The following is a 16,498-nucleotide window of genomic DNA, read 5'->3' as shown; positions in this document are numbered from 1 at the left end:
TCCCAACCCCAACCCCAACCCCAACCCCAACCCCAACCCCAACCCCAACCCCAACCCCAACCCCAACCCCAACCCCAACCCCAACCCCAACCCCAAAGGAATATCTGAATCCTGGCGAACCTTCATCGTTAAATTTATACTGTATTTATTTATATTTATTTGCCAAACAATTTGCTTATGAAATTTAAATATATTTGTGCTATGCCTCTGCCATTATGAATGCATAATAACTTAAGTTTAGCAATTGCAGATTCCAAAAACCCCCAAAGCATATGTCGTCACAAAGCATCCAATAAGACTCATTGCAGAAACTGCTCAAACTAAAGGATCAAATATCCATGACAACCGACTTTACTAAACTAGAAAAACTGAATAGAAAACTGCAAGCAATAAAATAGAAAGTAACACAAGATATGCCTGCCTCTAAAAATAAGACATAAATTATGCACATTATAGGGGCGGTCGTCGAGCTCGTCAAACAAAAAACCAAAATATTCAAAAAGTAAATGATTGCCAGGAATAATTAAAATATATCCAAAGATGCCAACATGAAAAGTAATTACTCCATTACTGAGTTTGGTCATGTTGAGGAATCGAAAGCTAGCCATAGTAAGATAAATAGCAATACAAGAATAAGTAACAGGCAGTAAGAAGGGGCGGAACGGGATGTGGAGAAGACATTGCAGTATTCACGATCTGTAGATCATATGAGTATGCTGGATCCGCATCATATACCGGGCAGGAATATGGTTAATCACCATAATGCGACTTCGAATAGATTCCGCAGTCCCCAACCGATGCGTCTTGAATAGAATATAAATCGACAATATACAAAGAACACTGCGGCTCATAACGAAGATTACGAATCTTTCGTGGACGAGAAAACTTTGCCCGCATCACATAATGCGAAAGATCCTTACTACGAGAGTAAAATGCTGACAATCCTGAATGAGCAACTGGCTAAATCTAATAACAAAGTAGAAATGTTGTCCTCCAAGCTACAGTAGATGTAGGCAAACAGTCTGAACAATCACACACAACAGCAAATGCTGAATGAAATTTCGACTAAGCGTGAACAGATCTTCCAAGATATGTCGAATCAGTTGAAACAGAAGTCATTTTCGATCGAGGATCTCAAAGGCAAGAACGAGTACTTGAAATCGATGAATGAAGAACTCAAGTCGCGTATTATTAACTAGCAACGAAGATCCGAGGACTATATCATGGAGCTCAAAACAGAAATCAAAAGTCTCAAGAAGACGATCGAAAAGGAAAAAAGAAATAGTAAAGAACTTGAAGAAGATGTCGAAGAGCTTGAAGAAAAAAACGAAAACATCATAAGCTAGCTGAAGAAACTGGCGGTTAAGTACGATCAAGAAGTCAAAAGCAGAGAACAATTGGAGAAAAGCTTTGCAGCCAGTATCAAGGAAAAGACCAAATAGCTTGAGGAAGAACTAAACCAGGCCCACATGAAGCTCGAACTCTACAAGAACACTGAGAGGGAGCTCGATTCGGCGAATAATTAAATATAACGGCTTTCTGCATTCAACAAGAAATTATAAAACGAATACAAAGGCATTGGTTAAGAGTTAAGAAACTCGGAAAAGTAACGGGAAAGAGTAGAGTAAGGTTTCTATTTGCTAATGGAACAGAACTAGCTCTTCAAAAAATAGATGAAAGATGTAAACAAGGCGAAGTAACTGCTCGCAGACGAGTTGCTTAGAAAACAAGACCAACTAAACTAGTTTATGCAGCACAAACAGGATGAGTAGAAATATGGGGCCAATAAAGGTAGAGACAAGGCCAATAAAATAAAAGAACTGAGAGGGTTATTCGAAGACCTCGTGCTGGCATGATTAATATTGCATATACATATAATAAGATTATGTATAAAGATTTGATAGGAAATCGGAAGTATAAAATAGATAAGTTGTCATATCTGGTTTCTTTCAGGCTTTGACTTCGAGACATCATGCTTGCTGGCGAGAAGAGTTCTATTTTTAGTTTGCTCCCCCATTTTCGGAAATGTGGAACAGCTTTTTCCTTTTGCTGATTCGCATTTGTTTTATTCTGTCGAAATGTCTTCTTCGTTGAAATGTGCACCAATATCATTGACTTTGAATTGTGGATAGTTAGGATTGTGGGTTTGATTAGCATTGTAGCTTGTTTTGTTTTGAATTTGATAGAATTGTTGCTCATATTGCTCGTTGTCGGTGTCGTAGGGCAATTCAGGGTATCCGAGTCTATCGGTTAGGAGATGGTGATGGTTATGGCCTCGGATTCGTAAATCTCTGGTGGGTTGCATATTCTGGTTGGCTGTTTTTATTGTGCTGGTGCAGTCTCCCATGAATACTTAAGGCTTACTGAAATTAAAATGTAATAATAATCACAAGTTTGAGCAGGAATGGTGTTCACACATTATACATTATATACATTATATACATTATATACATTATATACATTATATACATTATATACATTTTATACATTATATATATATATTTATACACACTTACTTGTACATTAGACATTTATACACGCTGATACATTATGCAGACATCTCTAACGAGCATCTCCTTAAATAATAATTTAAATATAAACCCAAAAAAGAGGAACATCCACATTCACACCCAAAACGAAGACATTTCTAACATCAATAGAATTATCCATCTAACTTTAGTATATGATTTTATTAATTTTAAAACAGAAACAGATTATTTTATTTAATACTAATAACGCGTGCTAATATATATAAACCTAGCTACACTCTTTCATTCCCATCATCGCACATGCTGAACAACATTACAAACTATAATCATAATGCGCATCGTCATAACCAACAGAATAAGGGAAACAATGACGAGCCTATATCTGCAGACTGGAGCAACACCAAAGATAAACACTGTCAGAGGATGACCAAATATAAGATAGCCAATCATACATACTCTATGAATTTCCATAGTGCTAGCACGAACCCTCATTATATCAAATAGAACTGCATTACCAGGTATGTGGAGCAAACTAAGCCAAACCATAGCCCATCTGCAGGCTATCTCAAAAGTGACGACCTGCTTCAAACGGGGAACCTGGCCATAAACAGCGAGAAGAAGCAATCTGTGATCGTAATTAACATCGAAGAGGACATTCTTGAAAGCAAAACCAAATCTGCAGAGGATGAACTGGTCAGCGGGGAAGCCACCTCAAAGAAAATGAGTACAGAGTTCAAAACCAGCATCAAAAGCAAACATTACTAAAATATCTTACAAATTAACTCAGCTCTGTTCAGCACTGATAAGATACTGCTACCTGTCAAAGAGTATTCCAATAAATTCCTCAGGGATAAGAAAGCAAAGGTTATTGCCTAACACGCCATCCAACCCAAAAGGTCTCTGCTTTACATCCGCAAAGAAATGAAGAAAAAGAGAAAGCCCTCTCAATAGATCCATCGCAAGTAAAATGGAGCGCGGACTCTCAAAACAGAGCACTCATATTAATAAAATTTGATTGATTGGGGCATGAATCGGAATCTGAGCGTCTATCATCATAAGCAAATGAGAAGTAGTGGATCTGAGATACTCTCGTCGAATCCATCAACTCCTTACATATTGAGCAATAATTATAGTCAATCAACTGAGTTGCCTTTGCATGGCTTTCCCATTCATTCGAATATTCCTACAAATGTGCAATCATGCCACTATGACACAAGTTTGCAGCCAAAGCACTAAAAAATATCAACAAGCAGGGCGCTTTAGATGTTCTCAAAAGTCTATAAAAACTAAAATATCGACCGCATGCGCATCAGAAAGGAAATAGCTATTAAAACAGCAGATGTTCAAGTTAAGCAATTAGTGCTCCAAAACAAATCATGCCAAGATCGAGAGTTTCAGAGTAAAACCCTCAAAGAAAGGAAAAGATAAAAAGGCTTAGCCTTCAGACTAGAGTAATTATAATAAGATAAGAACCCTGAAGTCAAAACAAAACAGTAGAGACGTGAAAATTCCGAAAAATTTGCAAAAGATAATAAAACCTGTAAGAGTATAAAACACAGCTTCAATAGAGTATAAAAAAAGAAAAAATCAGAATACTATTTCGATGATGAAAATTTCGAATTAGCGGGCTGGTGATTCATACACTTCATACTAACCAAACTATTTGTAATGCATTTTATATTTTCTTTCTTTAAATTAATTCACCAAATGATCATTTCTTTAATGCGATGTTTTCTACAAAAAAAATAAACTCCTAAACTTCATCCAACGTTTCAAAGTGAATCGACTACTTTTTTGTGGAATTCATAAGGAATCCCTTTTCTATCCCTTTGAGCTCTAAAATATTCTAGGAAATTCTCTTTAACTTTATTGACGCTTGCGAAATTTTGAAAGTGCATACCCCTTTATTTTCATCATAAAATAGCAAATTGCTATCCAAAGTAAAGATGAGTCGAACTTATACCCATTCTCGTTGCGATTTGTGTATTTTAGTCTTGAACTTTTTCGTGATTAAAATTTCAAACAAAGGGTAAGGATTTCCAATTCGACTTTCTTCCTGCTTCAGACGTAAGAAATACTAAAAGTGATCAGCCAACCTTTTAATATTTTGCTTAACTTTTAATGCAGCTTCTTGCTGTTCTTGTTGCTTATCTTTTGGTGGCACTGATACATTATGTTTATTTTTATTCACTGTGAGCTATTTTTGGTTTTGATGTTTGTTGTCGTAGCAAATGAATTAAATTTATTGCTCAGTAAGAATGGATTGGAAGATTGTTGCAATTGTAGGAACTTATGGCAAAGAATTCCAATATTTTCTCAGGTTCTCAACAGGCTCTTTCTTTTTATGGAAGTTTACATACCTCTCATGAAACTGGAGAACATGGCCCTTGAGCAACTTCTTCAATGTCCTCTCTTACTACAGGGTATTTTCCCAAGCTTCGAATATGCAGACTCCTCGACTCACAGCTGCTTCTTGTGTTGTTTTTATCTTCTACATCAGCTCGAGCTATTTCTCAAGCAAGTCATCTCCTTCCGAAATCTTAAGAAAATGTTTTTGTTCTTTCTACCAAGAATCATAATATTTATAGTCTTCATTTTCAAGTGCTTTCGATATTTTTTTAGTTCGCTCCACATAGTACTCTTCTGCTGATTTAAATCCCTCAATGAGAACTTTTTCGAGCCAGTCAATAAATTTCTATAAGTGTAAGCATTCGTCGTCGTTGAGGCTGAGCAATTACTCAATAGACTCATTCACAGCCATAAGAATCTTCTGATTTTTACACTTACTTTTCAGCTCGAGCTTTGTGGCAATCGATTTGCGAAGATATTTGAGCAACCCTGCATAGTCAATGAAATATTTGATAACCGACTTAATAAATCTTTTCACCAACTTTTGCTTATCGTATAGATTTTGGCGCAAGGTCTCATATATTCTTGATCGTGTTTGGTAAGAAGCGCATCTTTTCTCCATATACTCCCGAAACTTTGTGATATTTGAAAGCTTGCGTTCTGCAAATGCTGCTGTGTAAAGAGAGTCCATTTTTGAGGCTTCTTCTTCCTCGCTGCTGGACACTCTGATGGCATTTGGCGGTCGGCCTTTATCCGATGTTTACTTTTGGATAATTTCGATTTTTTGTTCTGGGTGCTTATTTATTTAATTTGTTGTTGGCTTTGTATGTTATGTTTTCTTGCTTGAGTCGCTCAAAGAATGCGAGTCTTTCTGATATTTCTCCGAGAATGTCTGTTAAAATGAGATCGATTCTTCTTTGTCTTTCCATTTATTTTATTGTTACTGTCCATCAACAGGATACTCTTCATCTGATTCCATCATCTGTAATTAAATATGTAAATTTTAGGATTTTAAATATATTCTTATCTTATCTTATAATCTTATAATTTGTAAAATTCTCAAAGTGGCATTAGAATATCGATTAGTCATTTAGAAAGAGTGAAGGGACAGTTTGACAGAAAATATATGAATTTAATTTGAATGTATTTTTAATGAATGAATCCTTATCATTTGTTTGAACTTTAGATACTTTTAAATTATATTTAAAACTATGGACTCAGCCAATGAGGCCGATACAATCGATCAGTTTGCAGCCCAACCAAAAAGTATCAACTCTCTGCCATCTAATTCGAAAGTTACTTACTATTCTGCATTTTTCATTTTTATTGCGAGTCTGAGTGCTTACTTCCATATTGCCAGATATGAACAACAGTTTCGGCCCTACTTTGATGTTTAGTCATACTACCCTGAGAGCAACCCCAAAATCTATGCCGGGGAAGTCCACTATGCTAGAATTCCAGTTTAATATTGGTAGCATCGAGTGCAAATGATAAAGGCAATGGGTTTAAATGCTCTCAGCATATACATAATGTGGAATTATCATGAAATCGAAAGAGGAAAGTTTGACTTTGAAACCGGCAATAAAAACCTAACTAAATTCTTAGAACTTGCCGAGAAGTATGAATTGAAGGTGCTCATCAGGCCAGGGCCATATGTTTGTGCGGAGTGGGATTTTGGAGGGTTACCTGCGCGATTGCTTGCAATTCCAGGACTACAGATTCGCAGTAGCAATAAGCTCTACTTAGAAGAGGTGCAGATTTATTTCTAAGCAGTTGCTCCTCTTCTCGCAAAGCATATTTGGAGCGCATCTGAGCCCCAGAAATGCATCGTCATGCTCCAAATATAGAATTAATATGGCTTCTATGGAACTGATCTGAACTATATCATCGCATTGAGGCAGATGTGGCATAATCTACATATAAATACTGCGGAGTACTACGTCGATTGGTTTATCAACATCCGAAAGTCTCATTGGCCTGGAGCCAACATCGGGCTGAATGATGCCTTCACTCAAATATAAATCGATTATATTAAGCTGACATTTGAGAATGTGGGGATGGTGTTCGGGGGTGAAATCTATTCGGGGTGGCTCAGTCATTGGCATGAAAAGGAAATGCAGAAGAAAGATCCACATTAAAAGATAAAACAGTATAAGTATTTAATGGATCATAACATCTCCTATGCAATGTATATGGTGCATGGGGGCAGTAACTTCGGGCTTACAGCTGGAGCCAATGCAGCTTTCAGGGAACAATAAGGCTTTGGAGGTCATGTCACTTCTTATGACTATGATGCTCCGATTTCTGAGCAGGGGGCAGTGACTGAAAAATATCAGATTTTCAGGTAATAAATAATGAAACATACCGACTGGTAAGTCCCATTACCTCCTAATCCGATTCCAATGATAACTGTCCCAGCAATAACCCCAACCTTATTCGGAAGTGTCTACGAAAGCGTCGATTGGTAGGAACCATTCTTAACAAGTGCAAATTACTATCCCTTTGAGAGTCCCGAACTAAAGATGTTCAGCCAAGGTATCGTGATTTACAGGACTATATTGCCTACACTTTCCCATAACGAATATTTCATCAAAGTTCACGATCTAGGTTACGTGCTGATTGATGGAGTCTTTACAACTCTGTTGGATCGCACAATATCAGAACATCATTCAGTGAATTTATCATGCACTCGTAATGTAGGCTGCATTCTGGACATATTTGTGGAAGCCATGGGCCACGACAACTACGACATCAGCATGACTCTCGACTTTAAAGGCTTAATGAAATTCGAAAATAAAGCAAATCTAACACAAACATTCTAATGGAAGATGTATCGCATCAAAATTGACAGTTTTTCCGAAGTAACTTCGATGGTGAGTCTTCCTGAAAATTAGAACACATTGGCAAACATGTCAGTTATCCTGAAATCTGAGTTCACTCTCAAATAAACTGGTGACACATATTTTAATATGACCTCATACAGTAAAGGATATGTTTGGGTAAATGGACACAATTTGGGTCGGTATTGGTCGATCGGACCACAATATAAGATATTTTGTCCAGGGGTCTGGTTGAATGTTGGTTCCAACTAAATGCATATATTATAGTTAATGTACGATATGAAGCCACATCCGATTAAGGGAGAGTTGACTCTTGAATAAAATTAAAAATGATCTTTATTGAAATTAGAAACTCACAAACTCCATTAATTCTATGATATCTAACATACAAACGAACATATAGAAACTGACATATAAACTAACATATACAAATGAACATACCCACTATTATAAATAACTATATAAATATATATAATTCAACAATCGACAATATAAAGATTACATTAGAATGGGCAAACAAATCAAATAGAGCGTATAGAAACATATTCCAGTCGAGAACAAAGTCCAAGAGGATGAGAAGAATAAATCTAAAATACATAAGAAAACTAAGTATAATAGGTTTGATCATATCGAAGAGCCTGACACGGATAAGAAATAAACATGGGCATCAGTACTTTGTTGTGTTTACTTTAGGATGCGGTTGTTTATATTGGCCATCTTCCTCATGGTTTCTATGAGAATTAGCTCAGGGCCTATTTCTCGCAGTATGGCGAAGTTTTAGCTGTGAAGGTTGCACGTTCTCGCACCACTGCGCGTTCTAAAGGATTCGCATTTCTGCAGTTTAAGTATGCTGAGATTGCTACAATTGTGGCCGATACAATGCAAGGATATCTGCTTATGGGTAAGGTTTTAACAGCCAACACATTGGCCCCCAATATGAGAAACCCATTCAAATACGCAACAGCCCACAAATACAAGTTCATCAATTGGAAACGATTATTCATCAAAGACAGAAACAAACAAAGAACCACAGAAGAATTATCCACCGAAGTCACAGCCCTTCTGAACAAATAAACCCTAAAGAAATAAAACTTAGCCAAAATGGGAATCAGCTACGAGTATCCTGGCTATCATTCTTGTGTGAAGAGTGGCAATTGATCAGATTGTTTAGTATTGATCTTAACTTCATGTGTAATGTTGGAATTTAATGGTTTTATGGATATGTTGGGCTAAAGTCGGATAAGTTTAAGGATAAGCCTATTGTAGAAATGGCATAGATATTGGCATACATATTTGAATACATTAATTCTATAATTTAAAGCTGACAATGGATGTCCCGACCCCAAATGTACATATATTCTTAATTGAGATCTCATATAACAGAGGATAAGCACTCGCGTTGATGATTGTGCAATTGCTTTTCATTGCTCTCATGCTTGTGTTTTTGGTATACTGGCACTTGAAGAACCCTGTCCCCAAGAATTCTACTCTTGGATACTAAAGGTAGCTCTTAGCCGAGGACTCTCACCCTATTGAACAGCTCACCAGCTGAATAACCCAGTGAGTGCCCTCTTGATCCTGTATCCACCTGAGTATTTCACAGGAGTGCATCACATGACAGCATTATAATCGTATAATCGTATAATCATATATAATCTATAATCATATATAATCTATAATCTATATAATATAGCAAAGTTGATGAGCAAACACGCAAGCACAGCAGTCATTATCAATCAGCAATATGAGCCCTCTCCCAAACAGTATCGAACCCCATTGCAAAATAACCCAATCAATGCCAAAATCGACTCTATAGCAATCTAAACTAAAACTATAGCCAATACAGCCGGATCCTCACTTCAGTCATTTGCTGTTGTTCTCGGTCAAGCTCTCTCCACCAAAGATAAGAATATGTGCAGGGAAATTCTGGCAGGCAACAACATTAGCGAGAGTGTTATTGCTACTACAGTGATCAACTTGGCAGCCAGCAGCCTTGGCAGTCTCCTCGAACAAATCTAAATGGCAATATTGGAAGATCACAAGAATACTGCAAGATACGCCAAATGGCTGTCTGAAATACTCAAAGTCAATTTCGGGATGATCATCAATAGCCTTGACAATCGAGAAAGAGTATTCAAGATCCGGAAAATAATTACAAAAAGAATACAGTCAGAAGTGTAGCTTACTTCCCTTTTGCACAAACTTCCCAACAGTTACAGTCTCTAGCTCAACCCCAAATCACAAAGGGAGAGCTATCAGCCCAAATTTCATTACATTGAGGAAGAAAACTAAATCCGAAACTATGCCGATGAAAATGGCTTAGAGGATGAATCAAAGGGATAATTCAATGAAGATGAGTTTAACGATGAGTTTGATGATTTCGAGGATGTTATGTGAATATGTCTATGTGTATATGTGAATGTATATGTGAATGTATATGTGTATGTATATGTGTGTGAGAGAGAGTATGTGAATGCGCGAATGTGTGAATATGTGAATATATGGGTGTGTATATTTGATTCGAGGCAATATGCAGCTTTCTTTTATCAATCACATTTGGGGTTGGGGTTGGGGTTGGGGTTGGGGTTGGGGTTGGGGTTGGGGTTGGGGTTGGGGTTGGGGTTGGGTTGGAAAATAGAAAGACTGGGCTATGCCTAACTTCAGGCCCTGAAACAACATGCACCCCTTAATGTTTGGGTAAAATATCACAGTACTGGCTCTGCGACTAAATAAAACCATCCTCTTATGAAATAGTCAGCCTACAATCCGGAGAAGTGCTCACCCGCAATGCCAACCTCACCATCGAAAAAGGCAAATGGCACTCCAATCAATTCTGGAATCTATAACGAGCATAAATCTCCAAATAGGGAAACTACTTTTGGATTCTCGCTGAAGACGATAATTAAAAATATTTATTTGCTTCATCAGTCAACGAGAAGGTGTCGATGAAGAGTTTGGATCACACTCTCTTTGTCTCGAATTGGAAGTTCGAGAGAATCGATGACACAGAATAGCTGGCAGGCTGCTGCATCTTCAGATCTGAGCACTCTCAAATGGTGATTGATGTCCCAGAGGGTTCCCATAAAGATGGTATATACATAATTCAGTATGGCCATAATGGTCGAGGCAATCAAAGATGGGTCTTGTAAAGCCTGAAGGACTAGTTCATCATAAGAAATGTATGTTCGAACATGATTTTATGCCCCCAAGGCAAACAACTCAAATCAGGGACCAAAATCATTCAATCTCAATTCACCAACCAACCAGCCTAAAAGTGGTTCGTCTTTAAAACTTCCATCTGCATAAGCTAAGACGAATAATACAAAGAGCTGTTCTTACTTAGCAATGCAGGAGACTCCAAGCTCTTCATTGGGGTTTCCTCAAACAAAGAGGGATCCAATCTGATACTAACCAGCGAAAAATAAAAAGCCCATTGGAATCTAGAGGGAAATGTTCCTCATGTATTGCTCAAAGCGCAATCGTTAAACTAAAATCAGGCTGCGATCAAGTAAAATTGAGTGGATGATTATGTGGGTGTATGAGTATATAAGTATGTGTATGATTATGGGGGTGTATGTGAACATCTTAAGTATGTGAGCATCTAAGTATGTAAGCATGTGGTGTATAAACACATATCCGCATTATTCAGATTCTATGTATATAATTCTCCATTATAATTATAATACTTTAATTATGAGCATCAACATCTTCCAATTCCTCAAGCAAGGCACTTCTCTGAGCCGCTAATCTATCAAGAAGAACAAACTGCTGGAAGAGTAAATAATCCCACAGCCTCGGATCAAAAACTAATGCTACCATGAAACAGGCAAATTCAATTACTCAGATTCCTCCGAAGGGTAAGAACTTGAAATCTTTGATGAGGAAGAACTCCAAAATAAGCAGACTCGAGTGATCTAAAAACAAAAAAGAATCAGAAAGCTGCTACAAATCAAAACCACAGGCATTGATCTGCCGGATTTAGTCACCAACTTTACTAAACTCATTAAACAGTATAAAATTGGGAAGGAACTGCAGGAAGGTATCGCAGAATTGGGATACATAAAGCCAACCTCTGTCCAAATGCAGGTTATTCCCTCTCTGATGCAGTAAAGAAACACTCTTGCCACTGCTCCGACCGGTACAGGTAAAACATTGTCATTTGCATTGCCTATTCTTCACAAGTTTGATACTCTTTCCCTCTCGAAAGAAGTCCCCTACAAAAAAATATTCGCAGTAATAATCGCGCCAATGCAATAGCTAGCCACCCAAATAACCGAATAGTTCAAATCACTTGCATTCAAGCAGAAATCCGTTGTGATCAAATGCCTTTCAGAACTAACCGAAGCCCAGATACTCAAAATAACCCAAAACAAATCAATCGGCGTAAATATCCTTGTAGCCACTCCAATGTCATTCATCATGAAGTTCCAAAACAACCCTCAGATATTGAAAAATGTCAAATATTTAATTCTTGATGAATGCGACAAATACTTCGAGTAATCTTTTATGGATCAGATCAAATCAATCTTACAGATATTTTCTAATTGCCATCCGATTTATGGCCTTTTCTCTGCGACAATTCAGTATCCAGTCGAAGAGCTGCTCAAAAGCGAGTTGCTTGACTATTGCGTGAGGGTCGAAATCAACGGGAAGAACAAAGTGCTCTAAAAGATACAGCAAAGCATTGAATACTGTACAAATGAGTACGGGAAAATGATCTACTTAAAAAACATGATCTCATAAGGAAATCTGATTCCCCCTGCCATTATTTTCGTTCAGGAGAAATCTCGAGCGAAACAACTTCTCTACCAACTCAAAAAAATCAGTTCATCGGTTCTCCTCGCAGGCATCGACATATCCAAAAAGGTGGAGATACTCAGTAGCGAGAAATCCAAGTAGTAAAGGCAAGACATTTTGAATAAGTTCGAAAAGGGAGTCTATTGGATCCTGATAACGACCGACATTGTTGCTCGAGGCATTGACTTTAAGACTGTAAACTTTGTCATAAATTACGATTTCCCGAACTCCATCTTGACTTATATCCATAGAGTCGGTCGAACTGGGAGAGCAAACCGCTCCGGACATGCAGTAACTCTCTTCACAGAGGAAGATAAGCCAGCAGTTAGAGGTCTAGCAAACCTACTCAAAATTTCAGGTTGCTCCATTCCGAGTTGGATTTCCGAAATGCCGACAATAAACAAGAGTTTGAAAAAGAAGATGTAGAAATACCCGGTTCGGAGACTGCCAGTAGGAATTGCAGAAGGAAAAGATAAGAATTGGGATAAGCAGCTTGACAAAATGTAGAAAAAATGGGAGAAGAAGAAGTAAAGGAATAAGAATAAAGCTGAAGAGTAGGAAGAGTAGGAAGAGGTGGGTATAGTGTTGAGTGATGAGTGATGAATTGGGCGATATTGATTTATTTATCGATTGGAATGGCCACATATTATATTAGATTTAGATTGTATTTATATTTGAGTCGATGATTGATGCATTCGTCTTGAATTTTGGCTATAACTTATCCCAATAACTCTCATGAGGGTCATAAAATAGCCCTGAAGCCTACATATCGTTAGTTAATTATGTATATTAAACCTCATTACTTAGAACGTAGAGATTCGTATCTATTGATGGGACAATTCGTTGTTTTCACAATTTCGAAAGTGAACAACTATAGATGATAGTAATCATGCAAAATTATTCCAAAAAGCTTATAAATCTCAGAGCAACAGTCTCTATTTACCTACTGCCTGCCAGCAATCCAGTTGCTCTATATATACATACACTTTCTCTTAGATAAACCCAATATACATACCAATATATACATACCTATATATACATACCTATATATACATACATACTATATAACATAATGATAAAACTTCCCTATGAAACTTAAGAATTGAAGGAACTCCGGCTTCTATTCTTAATTCAATGAAAATAAAGATAATGCTCTGTTTACAGAAGTCACTACCGCCTGTGAGATAGATACATGAACAAAGATGAACTGATTTTGCTTCATTCATTCAGAGTTCCCTATCAAAAATTAAATTACGATTAAATAATCTATTAAATTATTGATTAATTATATTACATTATTTTATGAGATGTGTTATATCCGACTATTAATACAATAGGAATGTAAAGGAGCGATTAGAGTCATCTTCGCCGAACATTAGTAATTTAATTATTGCTTAGAATATATTCATATTAATCAACAGTATATCAACAGTATATATATAAGCCATATATACATGTTATAATAAGTGCAGTCTCTTAATTATCCAGTAGAATAGACTGTCAGCCCTTTGTTTTACTACGAACACAAATGAAGGCATCGAGTATAAACAGGCATAAAGATTAGGTTGCTACAAACTCAGGCTCAGGCCTGATATATACTTCACTATACTTTAATATATTCATAAAATAAGGTTAACATAACCACTCAAACCGATATAACTTTTGGATCCAACACAATGGCTTCAATTTCATTGAGATTTCTCGAGCCTGCTCCCAATCTGACAAACGTATTGATCTGAATCACATCATTGACATCGCATGAAGCAATGACTAAGAAAGTTCCCACGATATTCACGTAAGTGAACACTGAATAGAGTCTAAGGGTGGTTGGTATGGTTCTGTAGTTGACAGTCTTGGCTCCTCGGAGATAGTACCAGTAGGTTGCTCTGATGTGCTCATCAAGGGTTGCAACTTTTTTGGCTTCAATCGAAGCAGAATCTGCAACTGCGATGTCGGCCTCGGAAAGTGTCTCCGTTGAATCGATCACAGAAAGTGTAGCAGGATCAGGGCAGAACTCATTGTAGACTGAATCTTAGCAGATTATATTGCCATTTTCATCAACTTGTAGGAGAACTTCTCCATACTTCAGCTTGAGGGAAATCACGAACGGATTGATATCAACGGGGTCATTGATAGTTTAGATGTTCTCGTCGAAGCCATTACCGAGCCTCACGAAGGTATTTACCTGTGCAATTTGTGTGGAGTGCTCCCAAGATCCGATGGCCAAGAAAGTCCCAACAACGTTCCGATAAATGAAAAAGTGATAGAACTCCTTTGGTGTATCAATGTTGGCTTGAAATATTCTTCTAGAGCCTCTCAAATAATACCAGTATATTCTCCGGAGTTCCCGATCGACAGTCCCCACAGCCTCCGCAACAGAAGCCTTAGAAAGCGGATCTCCATTAGCATTGAATGTGCAGTCTGTGCCCCAGCAGGGTGTTTCAGCATAGGCAAGTACAAATAATGCAGCCAATACGATGAGGATGGTTTTAGTCATTTTATGATTATACTTATTAAGTAAACATTAGAATTTCAATCTCTTCCCCCATTGATTGAGATCGCCCAGATTTCACCTATTTAGTCGGATACTATGATCCTAAAAAGCATGTAAATTTGTAGCTTCTTTTGGTCCATTATTGAGAGTTTCATTTTATTTCCGCGCTGGTTTTCAATTTTACTCAGCCGGAGCGACAGAGTTTCGAGTATCTATAAAAATACGGCAGATTTCTGATCATATTAATTTATTTGATAACCAACATAATACGATTACTCTTTTAGCCACTGAAACTATTCTCGCTTCGTTTGGAACGAGCGATTCAGTATTGTGGCTGCAGCTTAATTTTTGCAGTCTCCATTTTTTTTGCGGAATAGACTAAAAGCAACTAAATATTAAACTATAAATCAAACAGAAGGCACAGCCCTCTGCGGTTTCCACTCAAAATACAAAATATGTAAAAAACCAAAAATATAATACTAAAATCAATAAAATAGCCTCTTAAATTTGTTATATGAGACTAAGCATGAGAAATAAAACGTTCAGAATCTTCATGCTTTCATATTTAAAAAGCAATGAATCTAAATGTCTGTATTTGCTTACCATGAATAATCATTAGGAGTTCAGCCTTTTGTATGAATTTAGAATCATTCGAATATTCAATTAAATAGTTAAGTTTCATCATAGCTCGCTTTGGAGACTGCGAATAGCTTAAATTTTGTATTATTATTGACTTCTTAGATGTGCAAATTTCGATTGTCTACAATTGGTCACTTTCATGTTGATTTTAACAATAATAATTAAATTTAAAGAATAAATAAATAAAACAGTAAAGAAGTAAAGTAGGAAGCAAAAAAAAAAAAATAAAAAAAAAAATAAAAAATAAATAAAAAAATAATAATAAAAAAAATAATGCATTGATTGCTAAATTCCTAAACAAGTATTTGATATTGCAAAATCCAAGAGCGGAACACAAACTTAAAATATTCACGAAAAAATATATCGAACCCAAAAAATAAGCATTAACCATTGAGATCTAAATCATACATGAATATATTTGAATAAAATAATAGCATAGTAATATAACACAATAATAAAATGATAAACCAATAAAATCGAATAAAATTCGGCAATCCGAATGAACCTAACACAATTAAAAAGCCTGCAATTAAAATAGTCGGATAATAGAATCAGATTCCTATTAATAGACTAGAGCAAGCCGCAGGAATCCTTACAACAGTTGAACTCTAACATGTTATTTTATATGGTTTGCATTTATGAGAAGTGACGATTTTTATGATTTCACATTATTAAATATCATCACCGACCAAAATGACACAAGAGTTTTTATTTTGGTATGCTTACTACGATTCAATATTCTTTGATCCGTAATCTTCGTTTCCAATGGAATTTGGCTACTCGAAGATCATCGAATGCTCGAAAAAGTGCAATCAAACCATCACTTGGCCTAAAATTCATTTGCCTGAGTTGGCATAATGCTACGAACTGCTGTAGAATTTTCTCAGGTC

At 36.7% G+C, this 16,498-nt stretch overlaps 1 protein-coding gene across 1 annotated transcript; it reads left to right on the top strand.

Moving 5' to 3' along the window:
* Positions 1 to 1,199: 1,199 nt before the first annotated feature.
* Positions 1,200 to 8,841, top strand: LOC148298829 (uncharacterized; the record flags this gene model as incomplete). Its single annotated transcript, XM_088276619.1, is given in 3 exon segments — positions 1,200 to 1,325; positions 3,008 to 3,182; positions 8,372 to 8,841. Coding segments are annotated over 3 exon segments (682 nt in total), but the record flags the coding sequence as incomplete, so codon positions are not given.
* Positions 8,842 to 16,498: the final 7,657 nt, after the last annotated feature.

The sequence above is a fragment of the Brachycentrus maculatus genome, unplaced genomic scaffold, assembly GCF_059751285.1.
Source record: "Brachycentrus maculatus isolate JH-2025_06_01 unplaced genomic scaffold, ASM5975128v1 h1tg001550l, whole genome shotgun sequence".
NCBI lineage: Eukaryota > Metazoa > Arthropoda > Insecta > Trichoptera > Brachycentridae > Brachycentrus > Brachycentrus maculatus.
Note: the sequence above shows the minus strand (reverse complement) of the source record. Positions and strands in the feature narration are given on the sequence as shown.